This window comes from Exophiala spinifera (assembly GCF_000836115.1).
Source record: "Exophiala spinifera strain CBS 89968 unplaced genomic scaffold supercont1.5, whole genome shotgun sequence".
NCBI classification, from domain to species: Eukaryota; Fungi; Ascomycota; class Eurotiomycetes; order Chaetothyriales; family Herpotrichiellaceae; genus Exophiala; species Exophiala spinifera.
The window spans coordinates 631,437-651,273 of record NW_015622517.1 but is presented as its reverse complement, the minus strand read 5'-3'; the positions used below and the strand labels follow the sequence as shown (position 1 = coordinate 651,273).

General features: G+C 52.1%; 7 protein-coding genes across 7 annotated transcripts; 2 read left to right on the top strand and 5 right to left on the bottom strand.

Moving 5' to 3' along the window:
- Positions 1-170: 170 nt before the first annotated feature.
- Positions 171-1,604, bottom strand: PV08_06814 (uncharacterized protein; the record flags this gene model as incomplete). The annotated part of the gene is made up of 2 exons (XM_016381147.1): positions 171-889; positions 938-1,604. 2 exons carry the CDS (start codon positions 1,602-1,604, stop codon positions 171-173), a joined length of 1,386 nt encoding a protein of 461 aa, XP_016234249.1.
- Positions 1,605-2,067: 463 nt separating this feature from the next.
- PV08_06813 (uncharacterized protein) lies at positions 2,068-3,487 on the bottom strand (the record flags this gene model as incomplete). The annotated part of the gene is made up of 3 exons (XM_016381146.1): positions 2,068-2,102; positions 2,162-3,155; positions 3,209-3,487. 3 exons carry the CDS (start codon positions 3,485-3,487, stop codon positions 2,068-2,070), a joined length of 1,308 nt encoding a protein of 435 aa, XP_016234248.1.
- A 1,478-nt stretch (positions 3,488-4,965) lies between these two features.
- PV08_06812 (uncharacterized protein) lies at positions 4,966-5,719 on the bottom strand (the record flags this gene model as incomplete). Its single annotated transcript, XM_016381145.1, has 8 exons — positions 4,966-5,028; positions 5,079-5,113; positions 5,165-5,188; positions 5,236-5,265; positions 5,314-5,370; positions 5,418-5,445; positions 5,500-5,607; positions 5,711-5,719. 8 exons carry the CDS (start codon positions 5,717-5,719, stop codon positions 4,966-4,968), a joined length of 354 nt encoding a protein of 117 aa, XP_016234247.1.
- Positions 5,720-8,788: 3,069 nt separating this feature from the next.
- Positions 8,789-10,735, top strand: PV08_06811 (uncharacterized protein; the record flags this gene model as incomplete). The annotated part of the gene is made up of 12 exons (XM_016381144.1): positions 8,789-8,973; positions 9,066-9,351; positions 9,921-9,948; positions 9,997-10,023; positions 10,077-10,094; positions 10,145-10,190; positions 10,245-10,263; positions 10,314-10,418; positions 10,470-10,503; positions 10,552-10,578; positions 10,629-10,655; positions 10,704-10,735. 12 exons carry the CDS (start codon positions 8,789-8,791, stop codon positions 10,733-10,735), a joined length of 834 nt encoding a protein of 277 aa, XP_016234246.1.
- A 1,135-nt stretch (positions 10,736-11,870) lies between these two features.
- Positions 11,871-12,575, bottom strand: PV08_06810 (uncharacterized protein; the record flags this gene model as incomplete). Its single annotated transcript, XM_016381143.1, has 1 exon — positions 11,871-12,575. One exon carries the CDS (start codon positions 12,573-12,575, stop codon positions 11,871-11,873), a length of 705 nt encoding a protein of 234 aa, XP_016234245.1.
- Positions 12,576-13,376: 801 nt separating this feature from the next.
- On the top strand, positions 13,377-18,047 carry PV08_06809 (uncharacterized protein; the record flags this gene model as incomplete). Its single annotated transcript, XM_016381142.1, has 6 exons — positions 13,377-13,517; positions 13,565-13,593; positions 13,676-13,721; positions 13,778-14,963; positions 15,039-15,315; positions 15,368-18,047. The coding sequence occupies 6 exons, from the start codon at positions 13,377-13,379 to the stop codon at positions 18,045-18,047; spliced, it is 4,359 nt and encodes a 1,452-aa protein (XP_016234244.1).
- Positions 18,048-18,540: 493 nt separating this feature from the next.
- Positions 18,541-19,729, bottom strand: PV08_06808 (replication factor C subunit 5; the record flags this gene model as incomplete). Its single annotated transcript, XM_016381141.1, has 2 exons — positions 18,541-19,518; positions 19,643-19,729. The coding sequence occupies 2 exons, from the start codon at positions 19,727-19,729 to the stop codon at positions 18,541-18,543; spliced, it is 1,065 nt and encodes a 354-aa protein (XP_016234243.1).
- Between the last annotated feature and the right edge of the window lie 108 nt (positions 19,730-19,837).

Sequence of the window (19,837 nt, the reverse complement as noted above, 5' to 3'; positions counted from 1 at the left end):
TGATGTTTTTTTATGCTCGGCGTGGGACTGATCGAAGAAGATAGCAATGTGACAATACCAACGTCACAGTGAAAATCGATTTCAATGACTTACAATAGGCACGAAGCCTGCCCTGTGTTCATTCTTCCAACGTGTCATATAGACTCGCAGCGTACTCCAAACCTAACTAACTACAGAACCAAAGCCTGTGCATCGAGACGTATGAACATATCAAACCAAGATCCTCCTTGTCTGGATGACTTCCACAAGTCCTCTAATGCCGATCGTATCGACTTGACGGCGTTGAACTTGAGGTTGCTGTACACGACATCCAACTTTTGTAGGATTGCCTGTCGACTCGTATCGGTGAAAGCATGCGCGCCCGAGACAAGAAGCGGGAAAAGTGCGCAGTTCAGGGCCTTCGACTGTGGCGGCATGCCCATGATACAGTCGAGGCAAGCCTGTGCATGTTGTTGCACGACGTAATGGTTCGCCGGCAATCCGCATACGGCGCGATAGAGATATAGATTGGCACTATGCTGAAAAGCGCGCAAGAGGGCTGCAGACGGTACCAAGTCCGGGTCGAGCGATTTCCGGTCCTCTCCCTCTTCTTTGATGTCTGTCAACTCGACCGGACTGATTGAAGCGTAACCGGGTCGTAGGTCGGCTTCAAATTCCTTGATGCGCTGAACGGAAAGTTCCTGCTTGCCGAGCGAGACGAGGTCATGGAAGGCCGCCAACTCGGACAGTTTTTGAAATATGGATGCAAACGATTCCATGCCCGAAGGTGTCTTTTCCCACCACACGGCGCTCGTGTCCATAATCCCCCACGTGTGGGCTGGGAACGAAGGCGGGGTCCCGTGCAGTAAGGAATTTGTCAAGTCTGTGGTAGCGAACTCGCTAAGTAACACTGCGAACCATCAGCCAGAGATAGTCTATGCAGCCAAGAAGAACTCACTCTTGACAGACGTGTCCCCATCAGACATGATCGCCGAAAAGCCACCTAGAGAATTGATAATGGCTCTCGCGCCGGCATGGTGGCTCAACGTCGAAGAATCGGGTTGTCTGCATTCGACAAACCCGTCGGAAAAATACATCAACAGCACCGCGACAAGGACAGTCGACAGTGGCATACCCTTGCTGTCTGCGGCATCGGCAAGCTGTTTTCGTACAGTGGTGATGCAATGCATGCGCTTATTGTGGACGTTCTCTTTGCTATGCCGTCCGTCGAACAACACACGATGAGAGTCGGCCATAACACATGTCGCCAGCAATACCGACCTGTCCGCCATGGCGAGAGCGATGGGCGGTGGGCATGGTTGAGCTGATGTCGAGAACAATGGCCATACTCGCGAACGAAAATAGTCGATGGCGCGCCGTTCGTTGATGGCCAGGTTGTATCCGCTGCTGCCGGGCAACGAATTGTGATATAGGCAGAGTTGATTCCCGACCGGCGAGCCTTTGCTCGGTCTGGCGTCCCATTTGATCAAGATTTTGTCATAGCTGCATTTCGTCCCGCCGATGATGCACTTCCTACAAGCTGGCTTCTCAAGGCTGCATTTCACTCTGCGTTGTTTACAGGCCCAACATGAGCCCTCAACTGTGCGTATCCTCTTTGGTGGCATGAGTGGCGCGAAGGGCTTTGGTCACATTGACCGGTTCGTAATCGAAGTCACGGATGATTTGCACATGTCAGCAATGGTTGGAGATGATAGAGTCTCACAGGGGCCCGACACTAGAGGCGAGCGAAGTCCTCGTAAGATGGTGATGCTGGAGTTGATGACTACGAGGGCTGTACATACGGAGAGTAGATACCGAAGCCTGCCGTGCAAGCAGGTGAGTTAACGCTAACCCTATCTAGGTATAGGTATATTTAGCACAATCCACGAAGTTCCTTCGCTCCGCTCAAGAACGATGTTCAGTATGCACGAACATGAATCTTCGTTCGAGATCTTGAATACGCCATTTCCCTCGCGATACCGACTTCTTTTGCAAACCTCGAGTACTCGCACAAACCCAGACTCCCCACCAAGTATGTAACTATATCCTAGCTGGATAATGGTCAGGATTATGAGAAAAATGTGAACCCTACGAGGTACCAAAGCTTGTGAGGTTTGGCCAATCTGTTTCAATGACCTGGTCAGTATAGGCTCAAACGATATCAAAGACAGCACAGACATACCAAACACTGTGTGTGCCGGATTCTTCTTCGTAACAAACACTTTTGTGCCGATGGATATCTCACGCCCTCGATCACCGTCACGGCAGAATCCGTATCTCCCAAAGACAGGAGAGTACTTCGCTCCCTTGTCTACTCGACGGTCTTTGTTGAGCTTCTTCCATACTTGACCGCGATCATCCTCGCACGCTTTTCCCGTTGCGTAATCGACGGTGATGCTCTGACAGCGATAACAGTTGGCCGTCAATGCCATTTTGAGCCCGCCCCCGAACGTAAGCTCAGCCCAGAAGTCCTCTGCAAATGCACCTGGGCTGCCAGACACGACAACATTGGGCCGGAATTTGGTCACATCCATCTCTTGACCTTCTGCGAGCCGAGAAGTTACCTGATCATTGGACTCTTTCGTTACCACAAGATACTGCCCGATATCATTAAATACGATTCTCTCGGCAGGCCGACCGACGAAAGGAACCCGCGCAAGAACACGTGTGGACCACGACGCTTTTGAAAGGGCTGCTTGGCTGTGCGGCGCAAGTGAGCCCAAGACAGCTCTCGAATACTGGCCGATGTAGACGAGGCGGACTTCGCACTCCAGATGAAGCGAGAAGAACGTGGCGAAGTCATCGCCCATGTCATAGGCCTGCGTTGGGCTTCCATGCATGTTCACCGTGATGGGTTGAAGGTCGTTCAATCCCGGCCGAAGAGGGAAGCGAATCTGGTTCTCTGATCCTGCCCATGATAGACGGGCCGTGCTGTCTTTATGGTTCCAAGTTACGACCACCGTGTCCCTTCCATCCTGCTTTTCGAGATATGTCGCAAACAGGGCGAGGCGCAGAGTGTACCCAATGAACATCGTCTCGAAGTTTACGGACTTTGTCTCGGGATCGCGTTTCACTTTCTGCAGGCAGAAGGTCCGATCGCCTTCAAAGCCAAATTCACCTACTCTTGCCTTGTCCAGAGAGCATCCTCGAAGACCTTTGACTGGATAGACGTACAACTGTATACCTCGTTCAACTTGCTGTTCCTGTCATGACGCCTCGCAGAACTTACAGCATCTACTGTCAACTCATCGTCTGGTCGGCCGGTCATACATAAACCAGACACTCGTGACAGCAGCAAAGCCAAGATGCACACTCCCGCTCCGATAAGCGCATTCTGCTTCGCTGTCGCTGAGAGATATTCGAGGCTTTGTCCTGCTAATTGTTCCATGTCGAGTCGAACTTGATACTGCAAATGTCTCTTGTTAACTTGGCAGAAGCAAGCATCGACTGACTGAAATACTTTGCATTTCGTCCATTCCAACTCAGTGGGGATGATCTGTTTCTCCATCTCAACTGGGTCTTCAGAGCACAGGGCGATTCTCCAATGACGTGCTCCAAATGTTGCCGGAGAAGCTTTGGACTATCTGATTGCCTATCTTCGCCTAGTGCCGTACGGAGTAGACCTACCACTGACTCGGTATTCATACCAATTCGCTTCCCTCTTCGGCCGGGATTGAACGACCTTCAACCCATCACGGTGAACATGCATGGAAGCCCAACGCAGGCCTATGACATGGGCGATGACTTCGCCACGTTCTTCTCGCGTCATTGCGAACGTGGAAGCCTTGGTGCTATCCGGGAGTGTAGCAGGCAGAGTGACTCCGAAGCAGAAACCGAGTCAAGAGGGCATTATAAGGCGTTAGTCCCAGTCACATAGAGACACAGAGTCTTGAAGTTGCATTAGCCGCGCTCAGACGGCGCAGGTGACTGCTGCTATGAACCTATGGAGCCCGGGAGCTCAGGAGACTAATATGATGAACCCATGTGGCTCATGGGTGTCATAAACGACGCTCGAATCAGCCCAGAGTTCCTTCTTTATGTACACCTGAAAGTACTTCTCTGTGTATAAGTCCGTTCCTCCGACCACCCGTCATCGGCGACACCCGAGCCAGTCCAGAGTCCCTTGCTTGCATTTGAAGATATTGCAAGTGTATCAGCTCATTCCTTCTGCAGTGTATGATATCACCGAACTCATATCCAGTTTAAAGTCCCATGAATTCAGTGTTTTCTGTAGTCTGCCGAGCCCGTTTTCTGCCCCGCCCATTTTCTGTGGTGTTGTTTTACCTCGTCTCAGGCTCAACGCTGAAGGAGATTTGTCGGTTGAGTGAGGACTGCAATGGTCTGTGCTCGCCTCGTGGGTCTTAAACTGACTTGGCCTTTTGGAGGAGACACCTTAGTACAAGGCAGGTGTGTTTCTGAATGTCTGCGAAACCTGAATCGTCCAAGAGGAGACAGGAAGCTCACTGGAATCTGTTCACGGTGTCTGCTTCAACGACTTCCTTGATCACAGCGAAATTGAATGTATCATTGTCTGTAACGCGAAGTCGAATGCGGACGAGGAACACTCGATGTCATCTGCACTTTGGCTGACCGGAATGCGTCTCAGAGTGACAATGACTGTGGACTGTCTGTCTCTCGTTGGTTGTAAGCTGTCTTTCAACTGCAATTGTGGGCAAGGCTGAAAACTAAGCTGGGAGCCTCATATCAAGACCATTGGCACAGTCTTTGACTGCGTGTGTGGCGAATGTGCTTTGCGGCTCTCCCTATTTCCAATGCCGTAACGTGAACAAAATCAATCATACCGTTCCAGCCTTTTGTCCGACGACAGCAAGCTTCGGTCAGCTCACGTACTGAACCGACCACCAGGTCGAGCGAACCCGCTTTTGGAGATAGGGAGGACGCAAGAACAGCCGCGAACTGTCCTCGGCGCGGAACTTGGTCAACCCGCCAAACCACAAATATTCATGTTGGTGTCCTTCTGGCAGATCAGGTTTTCGTGCGCATTGTCGTTAGACGTGAGCGCAGCTGAGGTTGCTGCAACAGTCTCTGCTGCGAGATGATTCAGCGAAATTCATTAAGGCTTCTCGACCTTATCTTACAAGGAAAGTGCGGTCTGGCAAGACCGTGTCTTCGCCTAAGTTGCTTTAGTTAGTCAGATGATTAGTCATAGAGCACGTGATCGTACCGTCTTTGGCGGCCGGCTTCTCTTCTGCGAGACCGTTCAGCCAAGTTCACCAGACATACACATACACTGACCTTCTTCCGGCCCAGGGGCCACAGGTTCCTCTGCAATTCTGTTCAACGAAATTCATCGGACATACTTTGTATACTGACCCTCGGCCTCCTCGTCGTCGTCGGCGGCGGCGGCGGCTTCGGCTGCGGCAGCTGCTGCTACAATCAGTCAGTACTTGTCGATCTGGAGTCACAGTATCTGATACCCTTCTTGGCAGCCTTGTTCGCGCGGCGCTTCAAAATGGTTATTAGTATGTATACTGATCCATGTAACGAGTCACTACTTACGCGGCGTTGCTGCCGCCGGCGCCGCTCGGCCTTCTTCGCCTTCTTCTCGGCGGCGGCAGCGGAGTTGTTGTTGTTGTTGGTGGTGGTGGTGGTGGCAGCGGCAGGGGCCTTGCAACGTGAGCATTATGCATTGTGTTCTCAAACATAGTCAAAGTGGTAGGTACTTACAGCGAAATTAAGATGGGCCGAGACCCGGCACAAAGTTGTATACGTTCGACATTGCTGAAGAAAGAGAAAGGAAGAGTGCGGCGGCGGTGGTGGTGGTGGCCTTGCAAATGTGAGCATTCTTCGTTGTGTTCTCAAACATAGTCAAAGCGGTAGGTACTTACGGCGAAGTTCAAAATGGGCCGGGAGCCCGCGGAGAAGTTGTAAATATTAGATATCCTTGAAGAAAGAAAAAAGGAAGAGAAACGAACAGAATTCAGAAATCTTCGTCTGCGGAAACCCGCCACTGCAAGGCGGTCTCCCCATCTGAGGGATGCTGTGAAAACAGCTGTGCTTTATTCCTTGGTGGTTGTGATTGACGACCACCTCGGTGTAAAGACCGAGGGTCATGCCTGCCAATTCGCAAGCAGCCAAAGCAGCCACCATAGTCGGGGTTCAGTAGCCCCTTCCAGGTCGAGTCACAATGTGGTTGAACTGGTCCCCTGTCGGAATCTTTTGATGGCGAGCCAGTCGCCGCTCTGGAAACTGCTTTCTCTCTCTTTCTTTTCGGCATTTTGCCGTGTGTAGCGTCAAGAGACTGTAATTCATTGTACAAGCGGGATGCTTGAACAATCTAGCAAATCTCCTTCGTTCGCGAACACACTGGGGAAAATGAGGCGAGAGAAAGAGGGATGTTGGATCCGAAACCCCTTGAACCTCTGTGCACGTACATCCGTTCGAATTCGCGAGTGTTGCTACTCGCATCCGGTCGAGACAAACATGTCCAGATATATATATATGCTCCGGCCCCAAGGCCATCAGTTCTGGCGAGCATGTACCATGTCGAGCAACATTGTGGATATCGTATGCGCCCGTAGCATGACATAGGAGTCCTTCGGCGTCAATCTGGGGCGTCAGTACCGATTTCGATTGCCCAAGGCGAGGAACGTTCTCAACAATCGGCACCCTGATTACGAGCCACTGCCCGTGTCAATGTTGTATACCGTACTCATTGTGGTGATTCCACACCAGAACAGGCGGGGCATAAAGCAGAGAATAACAGGTGTAGCAGATCTGTCAACACGTTGTCGAGAAATCAACATCGCTCTGATTCCGAGTGTCAAGAAGGATCTATCATTGGAAGAGGACCATTGATATACTGGTGCGGCGGTGCTCTGAGGGCATACTGATCGTTCATGTCTCTGAGCAATTCGCGACTGGGGGAGAGCACGAGGGGGTACTTATACATCTCGTGCCCGTACTGATTCACCTGAAGACGCTGGCCTGTTTGCCGGAATTGCTCGGACGGTGAACAGAAGAAACACTGTCTTAGTGTCTCAGACCCCTGTTTGTCAGTGATCTCGACGGACCTGCAATGTGAAGAGTGTTTCGGAGTCAAACCGCCGTGGCTCAACGTCGGCTTATCATTCACGCCGCAACTGCTGTCTGGATCAGTAACCGTTTGATGGAGTGTAGCGACGCAGACTGTGTGAAGTTACGGAGATGCTCGGTCGGCCAGACACAAGTGCAGCATGTTACTGACTGGCTTCACCCAGACCTTCTACCTTCGTGGTCAAGAACCCTGGTAACTTCTGACCACGCACCGTTGTTAAGGAACAGGGGCCTTTAATCTCCCTCCCACCGCTGTAACCTAACAATATTCACATGTGTCTGTGGATGGGGTTCTAAAGCGTATATTCAATCCTGCAAACAGCTGGGTGGTAACAGTGGCACAAGAGGTTAATGGCAGGCAACGACATTGACGATGTTGAGTATCTTTGAACATCCAGGGAATGAATCGTCTTTTGTGGTTGCCGAAGTTTCCACGCACAGGTTCACCATCTGAGAATCTGAGACAAGCGGAGTAAAGAGTCTGGCGTAGTTTGCCGTACTGCACTGGGTCTCAGCACAGTGGAGTGAGTTCCGTTTGCCTTCATTGCAATGTTGAATCGGATCCGGCAATACTGGTCCCAAGGTCCCAAGCTGATCTGGAGAGATCTCTGGTATATAAATCGTGCTCCCCCCTCCGTCTCTCGTGGTTTGGCCAAACGAACACCAGTTTCCTCATCAAAGGTCAATGTGGCAGTCTTCCTGACTCTTTCTTTCTTGTCCTCCAATGTAGTGACGACAAGAGATCGGTAAGATTGCTTGAGCATTCTGTATTGAGTCGATATCAACTCACGCTATTAGGAATATGAACTTACTTCGAATGCCACCGCCAGTTTTGACAGGCCCGTTGCTGTGGAAGAACAGGCGCGGCTTCTGGTATGTTCTGATCATTCCGCTCATACAGTCGAGTCGAGTCTCTTTTAGTACGCAGTCTCTCCCGATTGCGGGACAGGAAGAGAGGGCTGTCGCCCAGGTAGCAGGAAGCTAACTACCATCCGAGCGGCGGATTCCTCTCAACTGCGCCAATACTTTCGCAAGTGAGCTGCTCGCCATGAGGTTGCATCCTGTCGTTGCCGAGCCCTCTCGACCGCATAGACGGCGGCAATAAGCGCTGGCCCGATCTATCGACTCTGTGTCTTTGCCTCCGGCAGACTTTCCAAATGGCTTTCCCGATGGTGATGGCAGTGTTGACAGTGACCTGGACGGCTCAGAGGCCGACCCGAAGTTGTGTTGGTTCCAGTCAGAAGCAGGTGGCACACGGGACTATCCTTATTTGCCCGTGGATGAGTCTCGGTTAGCAGCAAGGGGCCACGAAGTCGAGAACAACAATGTGACGGAAACGAGGCTGTTATGGCGATTACTGCCCCAACCTCACCAACAACCTTGGACAGGCGTTCGACCATTCCTGCTGCGTCTTCGAAGCTCAAGATGGAGAAGATTTCTATCCTGGATCGAGAAGTAGTGACGACTCATGATGCTTGAGGTACCCTCGAGCACGCCCTCCACTGAGACAACACTCTATATATATATCACAAGGGAACCCTACATTCCCCAAGGATGACAAGACCATGGTGAGAGATTCCTGGCAGTTCCTGGTGATTTTATCCCTAGAGCTTGCCCTCCGGAAGCGTCTGGGAGCAACCCCGAGGACAGCATGCCTAGTCTCACTTGTCCTGCGAGGCCTGATGAGCCTCAAAGATTTACCTTTGTTGGCTAGATTGGAACTGGCAGGGTGTCAACAGTAAATCAGAACGCGATGGAGGGATATGTCGGATCGGCAACGGGAGCGAAGGGGCTCATGCAACGAATCGGGGAATATGTGCCGGTCAACGAAGGTCGACACAAATCTGACGGGAATACTCACGAGAACATGATCTGTCAGAAGGATGCCAACATGAACATTCGCGTGTTGGCGGTTTTCCCGAGCTCAGAGCCGGGGCCGTATGTCATGCTCTCCGAGCTAGTACATACGATCCTCCTCCAGACGTGGGAGGACAGACCCGGATCGCGTCTCACGCCTGTTTGCATCGAAGCAATGCGAGCAGTAACGCCGCAGGACGTGCCCGAGAAGAAGGCATTTCCCAGATGCTTCAACCAATCAGGATGAAGAAAAGGGTCCTGAAATGTTCCAATCCCGACTGTGGGCGCGACGACCTGAGGCCCAAAGAGGTCTACAACGTCGTTAAAGGCTTGCTGTTTATGGAGATCATGTGCCCTGCCTGCAACAAGTGGATGATCCAGCACAACGGCGAGCAAAGACCGGCCGAGCAAGAAGAGAAGCGGAAGGCTCGAAAGATTCATTCGAAGTCAAGCCCGGATGTCTGCCAATGGCCAGGTCCTGGAGGGCGCCGAGGAAATACTTAACACCCGCGCGGAGAGAACGCATTGCAGTCGTTACTGTATCGTTCGTGGATACTGTCCTTGGCCATGTCCATCTATCGTTGGTGAAGTTCTCGTTCCGTGCTATTTTGCTACGTACGGGCACCGGTACGCAACTCCAGTTATGCCGCTTGCCGCTTTTAGGGCACCTCTTGGCGTCTATGGAGTCCATAGCCTCGCTTACATACAGGTGTATACCTGTACGCGACGTCATTTCCTTACTTCTCCCTCATCCTCCTACAGCACCCACAACTGGCGAACATTTACCAATTCCAGGCTGGGTCCAATCCAGTCCTCAATTTCACCGTAAGTACTTACCTGAATACACACTTGAGGATACTAACATTTTCCAGTCCACCAACCCCCGCCCCGCCCGCCGTCCCCCCCCCCCCCCCCCCCCCCACCGCCCACACCGCTCCGCCGAGGCCAGGCAGGCCAGGAAAGCTGCCAAGAAAGCGGTAACTATACCCTATTTCCGTATGATATTATGTGGGACTGATAGCTGCTAGGCCTGGAAGGCCAAAAAGGCCGAAAAGGGTAAGAGTATACACTGACTCCAGAATGACAACTGCTGAGTAGATATAGCCAAGGAGAAGCAGGCTGCCAAAGAGGGTAAGAGTATACCTTGAACTCGAAACTCACAACTTGCTGATTTTGATGTGTAGCAGCAAAGGCTGAAGAGAGTGACAATATTCATTCTTTTCACACGAACACCTTTCTGAGCGTATATCAGAGAAGAAGAAGGCTGAGGCCGCGGCCGCCGCCGCCAACAACAGCGCGTAAGTAGAGATTCGTTACATGGATCAGTATACGTACTAATGACTGTTTCGAAGCGGCGGGCAAACAACGCCCGTAAGAGGGATTGAGTCCCGAAAAGCAAGTACTAAACGTTTGTACTCGAGAAGACCGCCGTTGCCGACGCCGCCACCACCGCCACCAAGAAGAAGAAGAAGAAGAAGAAGAAGAAGAACAAGGGCGGCCTTCGGGCCAAGATTGAAAAAAACAAGGTAATGCTCATATGCTTACAAGTGCTGCGATCTACATTGACAAACATTCAGGCCCGGCGAGAAGAGCGGCGCCGCCTCCGAAAGGGTAAGGGATGTTATGGCTCCAAAAACCTCAATTGCTGACCTAGCTTAGAGGAAGCTGTTAAGAAGGCCGGCGAGGGTGAGTATATCCATTGGCTCAAAGATTGTATTGCTGATTGAGTGTCGTAGCCGACCCTGCCGCCGCCGCCGAGGAAGGTCAGTACACGAATCATCTCCAATGAAGCCTGCTGAATCGTTTTGCAGAAGAAGCTGGTGGTGCCGCCGCTGCTGGTTAGTACATGGGCTAACTCTGATGATATTCGCTGAACGGTCTTGCAGACGAGCCCGCCGCCGCCGAGGGTCAGTACATGAATTATCTCCAATGAAGCTTGCTGAACAGTATTGCAGAAGAACCCGTGGCCCCCGGGCCTCAAGAAGGTCAGTGTATGTGTATGTCTGATGAACTTAGCTGAACGGTCTTGCAGCCGAAGCTGAAGAGACAGCCGTCGAGGACGGTACGGTCACGAGATATTGTGTGATATGATGACCAATACCACGCAGGCGAGCACCTCGACCTGCCCATGCTGGGACCCTACCGGGTCGAAGAGCCCTTGCGGCCTTGCCACCTGAGTGAGTTTTGCCCCAAAATCCAACATCGTCAACTCTTTGCAGTCAGCGTCGACTAACAACATCATACTACAAAGGACCGGCTACCATGAGTCATTCCAAATAGAACGTGGGTTGTGTCAGACCACATCGCAGCACAAAAGTAGTTGAGAACAATGAACACCTGGAAAGTGAGATGGAGCTGGGGACATCTGTTGACCGGCCGACTCATGAAAGACGGAAAACGAAGAATCAATATCTGAGAACAGCAGCCGAAGGCTTACCAGAATGGCGTCGTTGAACATCGAGCTGATGAATGAAAGACAAAAGCTTCCATCAGAGAAGAGCATCTCAGCGATACTATCCATACCATGTCTTCTTTCTTTCGGAATGCAAAGTTTACTGAAGGTGTCGACGCCGCTACTAGACTAATCCTTCCCACACCACCTCAAATTCATCGTGCCACGATCTCTTTCCTGACATGTGGTTATTGTGCACGTCTCCCACCTCTTGAGATCGAGGTGTGCCTACATGTTCTGCATATGAGGCCGCTTCCTCTGGTTCAATCGGCTGTTGGTGGAGGCGCACATACTCATGTGACGCGGCATCAGTTGCCAGCTCATATGCATCTTCCACTCCCACGACGTGTGCAACGTCGTATCCTCTCTAAAAGGTGCCGCGCCCAAAGCCAAATTTGGTCTTCGTTAGACGACACATCCACGCTTGAAGCAGCATGTCTCTGGCCCGTGAGCAAATTCCAAGGAGCATCAAAATTGGCGACGAGTCGGCCGACAACGCCCTGCGTTAGGAGAGTTAGATAAGCCGTCAGTAGGGTAGGTCATCATCCCCCGGGATTCGGTAGTCGAGCGCTTCCTTCTTGTCGATTTCCTCATCGGCCCAACCAGCTGTTTGCAGAATTCTTCGAATCAGTGGATTCTTCTTCTGCCCGTAATCAACTCCATCGATGCTTGACGTGGCAAGGTGAACTTTCAGTCGGCCGTACTCCGCTCTGAGTGCTTCGTGCTGTGGCAATCTGAGGGTATCACGGAGAGCGCGGTGACACTGCACAACCAGTCTGCCTTCGGGATCCTCCTGGTTGATAATGTAAACGCTCTGATCTGGCAATTCATTGCGATTATGAAGCTTCATGCTGATCCTGCCTTTGATCCCACCATCTCCCCAACATTTGTAGTGCTCTTCAGGAGATGGCTCATGTATGAGGGCCTCCTTCGCCTTGGCAGCCTGCTCGGCATTGGGTACTTCGATTATAATGTCGATGTTGGGTTTTGCCGCAAGCCCAGGTACGGCGGTGCTGCCGACATGTTCGATGGAGGTGTACTCCACTCCTGAAATGGAAAGATAATGCTCCAGCTTCTGCGATATTTCCTGGAACTTTGAGGGCCATGAGGGATCGTACTCTACCACTTTGACCACAGGTAAAGGTGCTGCGTTGGAAATCCTCGGTGATCCTTCGCCGGTTCCGCCGGGGACATAACAGCCGACATGACCATCGTTGTCGTGGAAATGCATTCTGCGAACTGATACGTGGCCGAAGAAGAAATTTTCGTGACACGCTGGACTAGTTGCTTTTAAATTGCAAGAGGTTGCCAGATTCAAATAGATACATGATCACGGTGGGCGATTTTCAGGGAGAGATTCGCTTTGCTCCACCAGCAACGAATATCCCCAGGTTGGTGGTCGTTCGCTTCAATAATGAACTCCAAAGCTTCCTAATCAACGTCCGAAAAAGGACGAGTTCAGTGAAGTAGAGCAGATAGAGCCGCACTTTCGAGTGAGGTCAGCCTGTATGACTTTAGCATTATCTCACCCCTCCAGGCCTTCAGCTGGTTGTCGCGACGAGGAAACATTTGAGGATATGATACACCAAGATTCCATCCTTGATACTCCGTCTACAAGCAGCTCGATGCAGCAAATGTAGAAATCGCGACGAAGTAAAGCATGGAGAACAATATCGAAGAAAGGGATCCGTGTTATCGCAGCCTTGTCGGAATTATCATTATCCACTCCGAACAGCTGCCCAACCACGCGAGCGGCTTCAAATGAAATCAGTGACCGCCGCAAGATTGATATCAGTAACCACCTACCACATGCCTACCTCGTGTCATGTCGCGTCTCTGGACCTGACATGGAGTACCTCGATTATCCCTTATGACATCGCCCTTCTTCTTCTTCGGCACTTGAGCGCTTGTTTTAGCATTCTCAGCCTGTTACATTTCCAAGATTCTCGCAGCCTCATATTTTTCATCCATTCCAAGCCCACGTCAAAAAGCAACTCTATTCTCATACCTGATTTCACTTGTTCTTTCTATCATGAGTCACAGTCACAGCTCTGAAGAATCATGGTCAGACACCGAGTCCGAGGCCAGCGACGAGCTCGAAGCTCCACTGCGGAGCTACGCCTACCAGATCGAAATGTTTGAACACAGCATGCAGGGTAACATCATTGCCGTCGTAAGACCTTTACAATTCCCATTGTTACCAAGCTGACATATTTGTAGATGGGCACAGGGACGGGGAAGACTCAAGTGTAAGTAGCACGAGGTGGTAGTTGTGCACGCCTCCCTGCCCACCGTTTCACGCGCTGTGGTGACTTACGCACATCAATACAGGGCCAAATTGCGTATCGAAGCAGAGCTTGAGCGGTCAGTCGGTAAAGTTTGTGCTATCAGACCAGCGGTGACATACAACCATGAAGACTGATCTGTTTGCAGCTTGTTTGGTTCACTGCCCCGAGTGTTGTTTTGGCATACCAGCAACACTTATTTCTTTCCAAACAGCTGCCTGCATTCAAATTTCGCTTGATTACTGGTATGGACAATGCAGAGCACTGGAAGACAGAAGACATATGGAACAAAGTACTGTTCAAGATAGATGTCGTCGTCTCAACGCCTCAAATACTTCTCGATGCTCTCGACTTCGGCTTCCTTTCTCTTCACGCGTTATCGCTGCTTGTCATTGATGAAGCACACCATTGCATAGGCGATTCTCCTTTGAAACGAGTCATGCAACGTCATTATCATGGCTCGGAAGATAGCCTTCCGCATATTCTGGGACTTTCTGCCAGTCCCATCACCAAGCGAAGCGTGTCTGAAATGAGCATACTTGAGACGAATCTCAAGGCTAAGTGCAAGATGCCAACGCAACAAGTAGAAGAATACTCGGCTCTCATCAAAATGCCAGAGCTTGAAACGATTATGTTCGCCGAGAATCAACCTCGAGCGACGGAGTTGATGATCCTCCTACAGAGTGCCATTTCAACAGTATCATTGGATAGTGACCCTTACTATCGAGAGATACGTAGCAAGAAGGACCCACGCTCCCTCGAGAAGATGAAGAAAATGATTCAACGCAATGCTACTCCTGCCATTACTGAGCTTCGAGCGTTTGCGAGATCGTGTGCGGATGTTCAGCTGAGTCTTGGATGTTGGGCCTGCGATGTCTACATAACAAGCTGTGTACGAAAAGTCCTCAACTCGGCATCTCTAGAGAAGAGTCTGAATACCAGCCAAGATTCGTTGAACGGCACAACTCAGCTGATTGGCTCAGTGTTACAGCCTTTTGGCGACATCAGTGACTTGAGACATTCAGGTATACTGATGGAAGATTCACTCTCACCAAAAGTTGAAGCACTGTTCGGGTATCTAGCAAAAGAATATCGCAAAACACTTCGAGGCCTGGTATTCGTTGAAAAGCGTGACACGGCGTGGGCGGTGGCCGAACTTATCAGTCATCATCCAAGCATGCAAATGTACCAGGCGTTCTCTTTTGTTGGTGTCTCTAACCCGAGCTACAAAGGACCATTCGATTTTGCAGAACTTCCCGTACAAAGCAAGAATCTGGAAAGATTTCGCCGCGGGGAGCTCAATCTCTGCATTGCGACTTCTGTGCTTGAGGAAGGTAGGTTTCCGCATTCTCCTCGGAAGGCCATCGATCACTGTCTCTGCTTCTCTTCGTCTGACTTCTGTGACCTAGGCATCGACATCCCTGCAATGAACTTGGTGATCTCTTTTGATGAGCGCAAGAACCTTCGCAGCTTTGTTCAGAGCAGAGGACGTGCGCGGGCAGCAGAATCGAAATATGTTATCTTTCGTCCCCTTCAGGAGACAAATACGAAGATCAAAGTGTGGAACGATCTCGAACGAGCTATGAACCAGCAATGCGAAGATTCTGCCGAAGCTTTGGCCGAGCTCCAAGCGGCTGAAATGGTTGAGGAGTTTAGCAGCGAGATATTCCGTGTTTCTTCAACGGGGTCAGTGCTCTCGTCTCCCCCAATGCTTGTTCCAACGTTCTAATGCTCTCAGTGCTACATTGACATTTGACAATGCTCCGCAGAGATTGCAGCACTTTTGCGCAAAATTGCCGAAGAAGGAGGGTCTGTCGGTGCCAGAGTTAGCGTATTGCATCGATGGCGAGGTTGGTGGTCCAATACGGGCCAAGGTCTATCTCCCTAGCTCCCTTGCACCGGACCTACAGCTTTTCCACTCTGAATCGACTTGGTGTACTCAGAAGATGGCGAAGAGAGATGCTGCTTACCAGGCGTATCTTGCTTTGTATCGAGCTGGACTCGTGACGAAGCATTTACTACCGCTGGAGACACCGAAACACGAAGCCTCAAAGGACCATACAGCCACGACCGATGCAGTACCAGACGCCCTTTGCGTCGTGGAGGCACAGTGGGATCCATGGCCACAGATCACTGAACATTGGTCATCATCGACCCAGATGTTCGCGCATCGACTCCATCTCGAGGACTCCGGCGACACGTACCCACGAATGCTCATCCTGTTGCCTACTAAACTTGCTTCAATGTCTTTTCCTCTCTACATTACTGCAAACGGAACAGTCCAGGTTTCCATTGGTGAAGGGGAGGTCATGTCTGGAATTCCATTTACCCTTGCACAGGACATCAGCTTTTACCTGCTAACGAGCGTCCTACAACGACGACTCGAGGGCATCACGAAAGGACAGCTTCCACTTTTGCTCGTTCCAGATATTGGTATTGACTCTCTTGAACGCTGGTACAGGGAGACCTCGCGCAGCATACCTCTGCTTGACTTACTCGCCGAAGGCGGACAGGTTGGGGAGAGGTATCTCATCCGAGTCCGCGGCCATCTATCACCCCTTATTCTTGCACCTGAGGGGGTACCTTCGAGCGTGGAGTTGTTCGATGACTCTGAGTCGATGACCATCACGGCAACAAAGATTACGAAGAGGCTGGAATATTTATTACCACTCACGCACACGAACTTGAGAAAGCCTCTTCAACCTAAGAGGTTATTGGTACAGGATTGTGAGGTGTTGAGGTTGCACCCAGCATATGGCGACATGCTGCTACTTACCCCTTCCATCACCCACATGTTGGAGACTGCTTTACGCTCTTCCGAGGCATGCAGGGGTCCTTTGTCTTGTCTTCAAGTTACAAACCTCGATCTGGTCACGGAAGCATTGACCCTACCTGTTGTCTCTGCGAGGAACTACCAGCGCCTAGAGTTTCTCGGTGATGATTTATTGAAATTTCACGCGAGCCTGCAATTATATGTCGATGCTCCTATGCACCCAGAGAGCTTGTTGACTGCTGACCGCGGACGCCTTGTCAGCAACAGCCGCCTCCAGCGCACCACTCGTGAACTGGGCTTGGATCAATACATCACACGGGGACGATTCTCCGCCGCGCGCTGGAAAGCCGGAGTCCAACTGCCGAACAACCAACGGAGCATTTCGTCTAAGAAGAGGCTATCGCGAAAGACCCTAGCGGATGTCATCGAGGCTCTCATCGGCGCTGCTCATTGTGACGGCATAGCAACGGGCACATCTGAGACCAAAGTTATTAGTGCTTTGCAGCTGTTCCTGAGCGAGGTTCAATGGCGCTCCGTGTCAGAGAACCTGGCGCGCTTGGAGGCCAAAGATGACTCGTCGCTGTTCGGGTCCGATGCTCTGGATCATGTTCAATCACTGATGGGATATGAATTCGCACATCGCTCCTTGCTCGGCGAAGCCTTGACGCACTCGTCTCTCAGACCGGGCGTCCTGTCCTATGAACGCCTTGAGTTCCTGGGCGATGCTATCATGGACCACATCGTCAAGATCAAGCTCTTCAACAGCCCACTCCGGTTGGACCCGGAAGCCATGACACTCCGTCGACATGCGCTGGTAAGCAATGCGACCCTGGCATTCTTTGCTCTGCAGGCATCGCACGAGCGTCAGACGGTTGGGATCCACACCGACGCACGAACGCGCGAGACCACCACGCGGGAAGTCTTTGAACCTCGCCACCTGCCGGATTATCTTCGACGGATCAGTCAGGACATGGACCAACGAGAGGCCACCTTGAAAGCGTACGACGAAGTCCGGGAGAGCATCCTCATCAGTTTCAAGGACGGGACAAAGTTTCCCTGGCGCGAGCTGACTCATTTGCGAGCACCCAAGTCGTATTCTGACGTTGTCGAGTCCGTCCTCGGCGCCGTGTTCGTCGACTCCAAGGGCGATCTCGCCTGTTGTGAATCGGTGCTTGGTGAATTCGGGTTCCTGACACTGCTAGACCGATTCGCGCTTGAGCCAGGCCTCGACCTTATCCATCCGGAAGAGCAGCTCGCCAAGGTCATCCAGGGCTGCAAGCTGATTACGAGCGAGACCCGTTCCGGCTGGCGGTGCAAGGTCATGGTCGGTGACGAGCGGATTGCCCGTGCACGCAAGGCGAGTTGTGCGGAAGAAGCTCGATGCCGCGCAGCCCAGAGGGCGGTTGATGTGCTTCTGATGAAAGAGACCGTGAAGGGTCTAGAAGTAACGACCGTGATCGAGGAGAAACCTGGTAGTGTTGTTTCGACGGAGAAAGAAAACGAGCGTGAGAATGAGAACAACGAGACGGATGGCGACGACGCATACGAAGAAGATGAGGGTGGAGAAGAGACAGATAACGACACAGAGGGCGAGATCCCTGACGATGTCGACGACCTTTACATGACTGACGATTACGAAGATTGACGAAAAACTTACGAGCAATGAATATTACGAGCTTGGGACGAATCATGAGGACAATGCCAGGATAGGGAACCAGATCGGACAGGATAGCCACTAATTCGAATCTTTCATCTTTTTGACGCTGCCTTTTTTTGGTTCGCCGAATCTGTGTTTTGTGACCTACTGACTGCCTAATTGTTGAGATCCCGCATGGTGCTCGACAGATCTCATCTCGAAGACTAACCCTGCCTGAAAACAAAGCTTGACCGGTCCTTTATGCAGTAGCACGTAGCCTGTCCCTGTAGTCCACCCTTTTCTTGCCCGGTGACTTTACACCCAACCCATAACCATGCCTTTTCCGGACGCCGTGCTCATAATGACAACATCATAACATATCTTGGTTCCCTGGACATTTGGGGTCCCATGGAGAGACGACGATAGTTTCTCTTTATGAAGAGCTAGCTAGCTAGCCTCCCTCTCTCCCCCCGGCCCAACAAGTAGAAGGTGGACGGGTAAATCAAAAGTCCATGCCGACAAGATAACCTTCAAAGATACGCATGAACTTTGCCACGAAGGCTTCGAGGTGGAAGATCACCTTGCTCCCCAGGCGTATACGGTGCTCGTAGAAAGCGGCCCACCTCACGACCTCGGGCTTCAGGCTGTCGTCGACTTCGGGCAGGCCCACGAGTTTCCAGCAGAGGGTCTTGATGACCATGGTGGCGGGGATGCAGTGGGTGAGGAGATCGTACAGCTTCGCGCGCACGGCGAGGATCATGGCCGGGGTGCGCTCCCTGACAATGTCCCGGGCGACGTGCTCGATGAGGACCTCCCAGTCCGGCGGGGGGATCGGGGTCTTGTCGCTCGGCTCCGGGTGCTGGGCGTAGACGGCCTCGAACATCAGGAGGGCCCTGCGCAGGTTGCGGCCGGACTCGCGGGCGATGCGCTCGTTCAGGGCCGGGACGGCCTTCCAGCTCTCCCGCTTGGCGGCTTTGGCGAGGGCGTCGACGATCTCGGCTTCCGTCGGGGCCGGGACGCGCACGAGCAGCGTGCGCGACCGGATGGGCGCGATGATGCCGGCGGTGCTGTTCGCCACGAGGATCAGCCGCACGTTGGCGCTGTACTTTTCCATCGTGCGGCGCAGCGCCGCCTGCGCGTCGCGGCTGAGCCCGTCGGCCTCGTTGATGACCACCACCTTGAACCGCTGCCTGGCCCCGAGGTCGACCTGCTGCGTCTGCGCCACTTCCTTGAGCAGCTCCTGGATCACCACCCGGTCGTACGTCCCGACGTCGCTCGGCGTGATCTCCAGGTGGTACACCGACGACACGATGTTGAACTCGAGCTTGCGGTTCGACGACGTCGTGAACATGCGCGCGTCGATCTTGATCTTCTCCACCCCGCTGCCGTACAGCGCCCGGAGCGTCGCGAGGATGCGCGTCTTCTTGCCTGCGCCCGACGGACCGTAGAAGAGGAGATGAGGGAAGTCGGCGGACGAGGCCTGAGAGAGGGGCCAATCAAAAACGGGTCAGTATCAACGTGGTCTGCGGAATAGACACGTAGCTCAAGGTTGGCATAGTGTTGAATGCATGCTGGATTTCCAGCTGGTGGTCAAGGGCTCTTACCAGTGATGATAGTCGCTCTGAGAGGTCTTTGTGATATGTGAGTGCTTCCAGCGAGCGAGGTCGCAGCTTATCCACGAGAAGAGCCATGATTTGAGATCGTTGGACGGGAATGGCAATGCTTGCTGATTGTTGGAAAGTTTTGTAGACTGCGGATGTTGAGAGTGCCCAGTCCGTCTGAACAATACCAGATCCCGA